Raw genomic sequence first — 10,019 nt, forward strand, 5'->3', positions numbered from 1 at the left:
TTATTTTTTTTGGTGCAATGTATTAGCGTACAAATATTTTTTTTGGTGATGATTTAAATTGTACCCTTTTAAAAGTAGGTGTTAGGTAAGTAACCGGTATATGAGGCCGATAGGGCATTTGTTAAAACATCTGACACATTTTATAAGGCAACAAGGGCAAAGTACACAACGTAGGTACCTATATAGTATATACTCGTACCTACAGACTTAATGATATTTTGTAGGTAACTATACGTACAACTTAAATTATTATAAGTAGGTAAGTAACTAAAATGTCTAAATAAACATAAGCTTATATTTTTATTTACTTAAAACATAATTTGAACTGTTGTTTAACTTAAATATACCTTACTTAACTAAATTATCCTTACTAGGTATTATTACTAAACATTACCATTCTTCAGCTTCAGTCTGTTACACTCACGAGCTATTTAAAAGTTCCAGTAACATATGAAACGGCAATGGAACTTTTTAACTGCTGGTGAATGTATATATTCTACAGTTTCTACACCGTTCACTATTCACGTAGGCTTGTACTTCTGTCCGTTCTCTCTAGGGATCAGCCTGAGCTGGATGCCTCCCTTGAACCGCACCACCATGGTCCCGGCGCAGTACTGCGGCTCTCGAGGCATGGAGGGCGCCAGTTCCACTCGGTAACTCTTGAACACCGTAACTAGACCCGCCATCATCTGCATCCGAGCGAACCGCATTCCTGAGGAAGAGGTGGTTTATGAGAGGATGTGCATAGAATTAGAGGGAAGACTGATGCTCAGCTACTTACTATCTACCTTAACCATCCTTTGATCCCTTATCTATGGTTTGATGTTCAGCTACTATCTATTTACCTTTTGCTTATCTTCGAAACGTTATAATATGTTGTTATTACTGCTTTAATTATAATATGCTGCAGCGAATATATCAAGAAGTCTTAATAGGTGGCGACGAAATCTGGCTGTAATTACTATGAACCCCTGATCAACTGCATGGCTATTACCGTAATGAGTACAAAATAATTATCACTTACCGATGCAAGCTCTGGGTCCTTCCCCGAAAGGAAAGTGGGTGTACGGCACGATCTTCTTCCTCTCTTCTGGAGAGAAGCGCTCGGGCTTGAAGTCATCCGGGTCTTCGAAGTACTTCGGGTTCCTCTGTATGTGGAACAGCGGGATGTGGACCCGCAGACCCTTGTCTAGCTTCACGCCGTTGGGCAGAGTGTAGTCCTCGGCCACCTCCCGAGTGACGATTGTGGTGTGCAGCCGCAAGCCCTCCTCTACGCATTGGTCCAGGAAGGGTAACTCAGTGGTGCAGTCGTATCTGACTTCACCGCGAGTGGCCAGGTAGGCGTCCACCTCGTCGATCACCCGCTGCTGGTGCTCGGGGTGCCTCGCCAGCTCGTACAGAGTAAAGGACGAAGCGGTCGAAGACGTCTCGAATCCGGCAGCGAAGAACAGAACACACTGCGCCACCAGGAAATCATCGTCCACTTCAATCTGTAGTTTATCGGAACCCCCCTTCATATTCCTCATGCTGTCACCAGTTATGTATTTGTTTTTCTTCAAGCCAATTACCATGTCCACGAAGTCTTGGCGGGAAGTGGGCTCCCATTTGCGTTCTTTGAACACGGACATTAAAACAGAGTGGAAGAACGAGTTGATAGCGTCAGGGAACAAAGAGAATCGCAATCCATAGAATATTGACGGGAAAATTGCTCGGAAAGCCGTCAGGAAGGTTCTCCATTTGGATTCCTCGAATATCATTTCACCGACTTCCGCAAAGGGATTGTTCTTAGCGTCGTTCTGCATGACGCCGCTGTTGATGCCGAAGCCGCACGCGCCGATGCCGTCCATCGTGAACCGCGACATCAGCGTGCGCGCCTCCACGATCTCGCTCTTCTTAGCTTCTTCTTCCAGCAACACCTCAAAGTCCCGCGCGCATTTTTCTATCAAATGGAACATATTCTTCATCTTAGCCGAGGAAAACAGCGGCGTGAGGTTCTGCCGGAGCACCCTCCACTTGTCTCCGCTGTTGAAGAACATATTCTTGGTGGTGATCTCCTTGTGCGTGTGCTCGGAGACCTCGCGGCCGTTGAAGTAGTAGAAGTCCTTGGTGGTGATGAGCTTGAGCAGCGCGGGGTCCTGCACCACGGCGACGGGGTGCGGCCCGTAGAAGGCGCCCACGAGCGGCTCGTCCGGGAACTGCCGGCAGATGGCGCGCGTCACCTCGCCGAGGTTGCGGCGCTGCAGCAGGTAGGCGCCGTAGTTGCCCAGCAGCGGCGCCGGCCGCGGGAACTTCACCCCCCGCCGGCTCCAGTAGTCGAACTTGCTGGTGGACCACCAGTACAGCGCCGCCAGCGCCACCGCCGCCAGAGCTACCAATAACAACATGTTTACAGACGCTCGCGATAGCGACTGACTCTATTTTAAGCATGTACAAGCTTATAGCATCTTTAAATACACATGGCGATATCAGTTGGTGTAGGTTGATACGTAATTAAGTCAAATAGGTAGTAAAAAAAAACAACGTTCTCTGCTATCAATACAATAACAATCGTATACAAAGATCCGATGACCACCCGAAAGCGCAAGACACGTGGAGAAGATAGACGTAGCTACCTCAATCTTACTCGTGTTTTCGGTGTTGTTTATTTTTTCTAAAATAGACGAGTCACATGACATTCAATTTTGCATAGTCATAATGATTATGTATTTTATCGGTTTTAACCTCAATAAATCATTAAGTACTTACAAATAGATATTGGACATTGGACTAGCTAGTCTATTAATTAAGATACTTACCTACTTATAAAATCCTGCGTGTAGGTTACCTACAAACTGAGCCGCGAGCACAGGATTCGAAACCTCCGTTTACGTTGCGTATCGTCAAATGTCACTGTCAAAATGTAAGGGAAAGTACGTCGTTCAGACGTATGACAGGCTACTAAACGACGTCATACGTCGGCACAAAATGTATTTAAAATTTGATTTAAATACGTTTAGCGTTTGGTAAAAGTGACCCTTCGTGTAGATTTGAAAATAGTATCGAATCCTGTGATCTGCACTGTAGTGCTATTCTACCATTTTTTACGGTGGTGAAAGGACAAAGTAGTTAGTCTGACAGAAATCAGAGTCGCTATCTGCCGAATAAAGTATATAATATAGTTTAAAAGTATCTATCAAATTTCGGACTACAATAAAATCTTCAACGTTAAAATACAACGTTAAAATGCTTCTACATACCGGCTTCTATATAATAGTTATGTCCGCAGTCGTTTAGAGTTTGCGTGTCCTGTCTGGCACCCGTTCTATGCAAACCATATCGATAGGATTGAACGATTACAAAAGAAATTCGTTAAGTCACTTGATTACAGAATGGGTAATAACTATACAGATTACGAATCATCAGCTCAACGATACAAGCTAGAATTATTGAAACACCGCCGGGACTATATTGATGCCATTTTTCTTTTTAGATAGATGATAGATAGATAAATTATTTATTTACTTAACACAACACATACACAGGTTACACAGCAAGATTTTTAACATAAAGTTTAAGATTACATAAACACAAAACACTATTAAAAGACATGCAGATAGAAAAGCAACATGTGTATTTATCATGTTAGCAAAAGGGTTCTGACTCAGCATAATACTATGATTATAATTAAATAATCACAGCGCTGGTATTCTGCCAGGACCAATTTTAGTGAGTGGGAGTGGAGCCTCAACTAAACATAAATATGTGTGTAGTAAATATGTAAAAGTGTGTTGTGGTACGTTATAATTATATTTATACTAAAATAAAATAGATATTTATATATTATGTTATGAATGTATGTATATAATAATATGTAACAATAAATTGTGTTAAATGATTATGGGTGTATGCTATGTAGTATGTGTAAACGAATATATTGTGATGTGAGTTTAAGTGATATGTGTGAAAATGATAGCAAGTGATGTGGTAGTTAATTTGCTGGGTGACACCTAGAAAAAGTATATGGCGAAGAGAATGCTAGAACGTAAGCTACGCAGCCTGCTTTTGTACAGCTAGCAAGTAAAGTCGGAAGCGCAGTTTAAAAGTGTGTTTATTGATAAGATCTCTGATGGGAGGGGGTATATTGTTCCAGCATTTGGTCGCCATATACTTGAAACAGCCTCGAAATTTTGTTGTACGGTAAGGGGGAGTTAACAAAGGTGCTGTACACCGACGCAGCGAGTTGCGCCAGGAAAGCTCAGTGAAGAGGTACGCTGGTTTATGCGTTTTTACGACACCAAACAGTAGAACGGAAAGATGTAACTTCATTCTGGCCTCAATCTTCAAGATCCCTGCTTTATTTATGAAAGGTGTTACGTGTGTTCTAGGTGGTACAGTGAGACAGTAACGTATGCAGGCATTTTGTACCCGGCAGGCATTTTAAAATCATTAACTCAAAAGTCGATGCCCCCGCACTATTACAAGATATAAACATTCGTGTACCTCGAAGGCGTGAGCGCACATGTTGTAAAAAACATTTATTCAAAATAAGTAAGTGTAAAACCTGTTATGTACAAAATAGTTTTATAAGACGCTCGTGCAAATTTTATAACGATGTGTTATCTGATATAGATATTTTTTCAGCCTCTTTATCTAAGTACAAAAAACTTGTTTCCACTAAAATTAATAAGATGCCGAATGTAACTGATTAAAGCCTAACTTACTTAAATACTAACTTTTCGATCTTAAGCTTATTATTGTTATAAATACTTTATTTATGGGACTATAGGTCTAAAATATACTACCTAGTTATGTTTACAGATAAATTGTATGACTGTTTGTCTCTAAGTAAATAAATAAATAAATAAATAAATAAATAAATAAATAAATAAATAAATAAAATTGTACTGATTTTCAAGTGAACCGTTCTGAAATATGATTTTCCTAGCTGATGTAGAATGCAGAGTCACATTTTTGTGAGATTGCCGACATTGCATCTGCAGGCGCTACGGCGGAAGCGTGGTGCGCTCGCAATACAGCGAATGTGAACGTGGAGGAAATTGCTCCGGGGAATAGCTAGTACCTGTACGAAATGTTCAGCAACTTTTTAGTTCAGGGTGATGGGAATGGTATGTTACATAGCTGTAGCTGTAAATGAGATTGCACTTAACTGTTGGTGTGAACAAGACCTTTACCCTATTGGTTTAGCCCTAGTTACCTATGTAATAACGCAGACTTGTTTACATTAGTATTTTGTAGATGGTACGTAGGTACCTATACTTAGATGTGTACCAATTTATGGCCCAACATAACAATTAACATCCGTTAACATTCTGTTTATCCATAGTCGGTTAGATCGTAACCAGGGAAAGGTTGATCAATTTGTCAAAAGTCAAGCAATAATCGCTGGTTATGCTCTAACCCACTATGGCGAAATTGGCACTTAAGTAGGGTAACGTAACGTACCTAGGGACATTTTCGACTACCCCAACTTTGAATGAAGCTATCGCAGCGTGCAACCAAGATATTAATGTGAAATTTTCTTTATTCGGTAGGGGTTCTACCTTTTTTGGCATAAGATTTGTTTGCCTAATCTCGTATTGCATAGTAATGTTTGGTCAAAGTCTCGTTTCGCCGAAAATCGTATGGCATAAATCTCGTTTAGTAAAAAGTTATTTCGCATAATATTGTTTAGCCTAATAATGGTATGGTCAAATCTTGAATAGTCTAATAATGCTATGACATAGGTTATATAAAGTAATAATATTCGGGCTTTAACTTGGATGGGGCGACTTAGCGCAACTGGTGCCTTGTATTGTTTCCTTGTATGTAGGAAACGCTCCGCTCCGCTTCGCTGCGCTCCGCTTTGCTTTTGACGAAAATGTGCACCTAACACGCTCCTCCTCGCTTTGCTCGTCGTCGCACCTATCTTTAGGTTTCGATCCCATGTGGTTTAATGGCGTTTGTAATAATTATAATGGTCATTCACTTTCGATGTTATGATCATTCAATATCGTTATTTTCGGGATGTAGGAGAAAAACACCACAATTTGTTCATTTACAACATACTTAATATATGATTTATTTAGATAATATTAGGAGAAACAAGATTATACCTATACGAACAATTTGAGCAAACGAGACTTATGTGTTTCAAGATTGTGCCAAAAGAGTTTTAGACATAACGAGTCTTCTGCCACTTAAGATTTTGCAAAGTGATGATTCGACCAAAAAAGTTTAGACCTTACGAGTTATGCGAAACGAGTTTTGTGCAATATAGATTAGGCGAGATGAGGGGAGACCCTCCTAAGGTACGTTACGTTACCCTACTTAATACAACATAATCTTAGGAAAATCGAGCATATATTTTACGTTTTGAAACTTAGCTATAAATCAACATGCAGGCACATTATAAAAAGTATAATAAAAAGCATAATTGCCTTTTATAGTGAACATGATCTACAGGCCAGTGTAGAATAGAAATGTGTTAGAGTTGTGTAGAGTAAGCCGAAAGGGGGTAATTCAGGACTCAATAACTTTTGTTAAGTATATTTACAACTACAATGGTAGCTCAGGTTACAGCTTTGAAAAAATATGGAAAATATTTTTTGGAAATCATCGGAAAATTGCTGATTTCTTACAACTGAATCTTCTTCTTCTTGGATGCTTACAACAATAGTTACACATCTATAAATAAACAGTACTTACCTATCTAATGAGTAATTAGGTAAGCTTACTTATCATGGGCACAGACAGTAATCAATAAATTGAAATCTCACATTTATCTCCTACACGGGTAGTCTTGCTAGTTTAAGTAGCTAGGTTATCTAGAATGAGATCTTATCGTCACCTTGTCGGTCGTAAAGGATATCTGAAAATGGACTTTCACCAACGTAATTAGATGTAGCTACTTGATATGTTTTGTCAACAACAACAGAAATTAGGCAAGAGGGTCCTATCGCGAAGTCAAAACGAAAGAAGTTAAAGGAATAAGCGGAAAAGACGAGGTTAATGACGCTGTATGCAGTACATTTTACAGCGCGTCTGGATATTACCAACTAAAAACTAAAATATTGTGTTAAAATTTTAAATGAAATAAAAAAGTGTTATTGTTGGTGTCGGCATTTTATGAGTGGGACTTTTTCAATGCACGCGAGCGAGTGTTGCATTGGTTGCCGGTTCCCTAAGGTACAAGTATACAGGTCCTTCAGTGACTGACAACCTGATGTGACTGAATAATAGCTCTCACCACGACGACTAGTTACCCTAGTTCAACTCCAATATTTGTCACCGACATCATAAGAAGAATATTTCTATGTTTAAAATCAATCCAACTTGTCTTAGCATACCTAGATATAAGTACTATTTTTTTCCTTATAAAAACTTTTAATAGGTACCATAAAGCTGTCAAACTTAAACCTAATTAAACCTAAACCGATTTCAGTGTCCTTGCCTCATAATTAGGTCTCAGAATGCTAGACTGATGATGATGTTAATGTCGACTCAATAATTCCACATTTAACTAGCCGCCTCATAATTGTGATGACATAACAATGCCTTCAACAGGTGAAGGTTGCTCATCAAAGGCCACGGTACTCGCGATTAAGTTGAAAATTATACTGTTTTACCTATGAAATTGATATTGAGAAGTTATTAACCCAATTAGGTTAGAGACCACGAGGAAATGTAGGGTACTGTGTGCTGTACAGGGTGTTGCAAGAAAAGGTACTTAATCCCCTATTAAGATTCTGAACAACTTTTGTTATTTTAACACTTTAGTCACTTGACTTTTTACTAAGAGGAACAGATGATATTTTTCGAGAATTTCAAGATTCGTAGAGAATAAAAGTTATTTCGGATGAATAACCCCTGAGTTACCCTGTAAAATAAGTTCTATAGACTTCGTCTAGCGTCATATTGGTAGTTAGCAAATCAATCCCATAGAAATACGTAAGTACACTGGCGAGCAATGAAAAGGTTCCACCTGCCATTGCCGTTCCATAATTAGGTATGTCACTGAAACTTTTTGATTGTTCGGTCGTGAGTGTAGTACTTAAAACCAGACACGCGAACGCCAGTAACGCCTATCTGTATCGAACGCAGGTATCGGACCAAACGGATTTTCATAAATAAGAAGAAACGGCATTGGCAATGCCGATGAAGTGGACGCACTAGTGTGAATTTCTATACAAAGAATACTGAATGCGATGCCGAAAGGTGGACGCTTACATTTATTTTTTATCCGTGCTCATCAAAACAAAATACCGAACCAATGTGAGATTTTCATCCATAGACAACATCCATACACAAAAACCGATTATAGATGGCGCTAGTAAAACTTCATACTCAACAGCACTGCATTTTTTTAAAGTCTGCATAGACGACAGCGATAGTACAATGTGTGGAAGTTTCTCATAGTCGGCTCGATTCATGCTACTGTGTTGTGAGGAAATATCGAAAAGTCGGCCAGTTAGGAATAGTTGGCATTTCGCTACGTTCACTACTTGGGGGTTCACTATCAGTGGTTCTCGATCAGTGTTCCGTCGAACCCAAGGGATCCGTGAGATGGCCTTAGGGGTAGTTGGAAAATTCAACATTAAGTACTTGTACATGTAGCGAAAATAAGTGTATCGTAATAGGTATTTTACCTAAGCCATAGCTGAGCAAAGCTCTTTGGAAAAATGTTAGGCGTCACGTCAGAAGCTGAATTCTGTCTAAGTATAATATTAGCAGATAAAGTACCTAAGCATATAGGTACAGTACACATAATCTAGACAGCTAAATGTACAACATGACAATAATTAGGTACCTAATAATTTATGCACAATGTATGTTGATACCACTAGTTCCGGTGCTGGTTAGGTCACAATTCGTGACCTGATCCTATATCCACTCATGACTAAGAATAAATACATAATTTTAATTATAACAAACTCGATGTAAGACCCATGCAAGGTCAGTTAGACAAGGTTGCATTTGGTTCCGATTTTTTTAATGTTAACTTGTGGTTAATTACACCCATCTGTCAGAATTACTCAGAATCATATCAAATATTGGTTTGTAAGGCGCTCCGCCCGCTGCTAGATCAGTTTAAAATACAGGATTAATTTAAATTTCACTTTTATGTAGATCAAAAATCGATTGTATCTGAGACCCCATCCCTAATACATCATCACGACCCATCACGTCCTTACTGCTGGGGCACGGGTCTGTTTCCAGTGAAGGAAGGGTTTTAGGCCTAGTCCACCACGCTGGCCTAGTGGTTGGTTATAACTCATCTACCACGTATCTAGGCACGCCTTCTACACAATTATAACTATAACATATACTATTACTAGGGTATCTAAAAATGTAGCTATACAGGGTGTTTCAAAAAGGGTATAATAAGCCGAAACCTACATGTGCAGCATGTTATATCTAAGCCCGAAAATAAAATCAGAATTTCAAAATTCGCGAAAAAAAAATAAGGGTGGATATATTTTTAATCTAAATCTGCATGTACCTAGTAATGTGACACTACTTTACGACTAATACTTAAAGTATAATATCAAACCACGGGGAAGCACGTGGGAAAAGCTAATTATAAATAACTATGGCTATAACCATAATGACCTAGCCAGTGCGGGTTGGTGGTCTAATACATACACATTAATAATTAAATTAATACAAACTACACCGGAGGATTTTTTTAACACAGCCAAAATTCCTAAATGAATATTCATATATATTCACCATATTATATCACCTAGGTCCCAGACGAGCGAACCGAGGGCATCCTGGATGTTGTTTCAACTTGAGAATTCGTCAAAAATATTAATTTTGTGAGTCCAGCGGGTATGACATTGACACTACATGATGACAGGTAGTAATAAAAAATAATGTGCAAGTTGAAGTGGCAGAGTATGGGCTGGTCGTAACGAAGAACTGACAACCATTGGGGCAGACGAGTTCTCGAGAGGACACAACACGCCCTCCTGAACGCTGGACCGACGCCCTTAGGCGGGTAGCCGGTAGTGGATGAGGAAGGCTGAGGATCGAGTGTT

General features: G+C 39.5%; 1 protein-coding gene across 1 annotated transcript; it reads right to left on the minus strand.

Annotated features, from left to right (window-relative positions):
• Positions 1-308: 308 nt before the first annotated feature.
• LOC105386467 (cytochrome P450 6B6) lies at positions 309-2,438 on the minus strand. Its single transcript, XM_011557029.3, has 2 exons — positions 1,025-2,438; positions 309-712 (listed from the first exon to the last, which is right to left on the minus strand). Exons 1-2 carry the CDS (start codon positions 2,382-2,384, stop codon positions 522-524), a joined length of 1,551 nt encoding a protein of 516 aa, XP_011555331.3. The 5' UTR covers positions 2,385-2,438; the 3' UTR covers positions 309-521.
• Between the last annotated feature and the right edge of the window lie 7,581 nt (positions 2,439-10,019).

Source organism: Plutella xylostella, chromosome 16 (genome assembly GCF_932276165.1).
Source record: "Plutella xylostella chromosome 16, ilPluXylo3.1, whole genome shotgun sequence".
NCBI classification, from domain to species: Eukaryota; Metazoa; Arthropoda; class Insecta; order Lepidoptera; family Plutellidae; genus Plutella; species Plutella xylostella.

Bases quoted from the DNA above. Each gene is read 5' to 3' on its own strand.
- LOC105386467 (XM_011557029.3), bottom strand. From the start codon at position 2,384: ATGTTGTTATTGGTAGCTCTGGCGGCGGTGGCGCTGGCGGCGCTGTAC. The intron at 713-1,024 runs GTAAGTGATAAT...CCTCTTCCTCAG, and splicing joins AGGACCCAGAGCTTGCATCG to GAATGCGGTTCGCTCGGATG.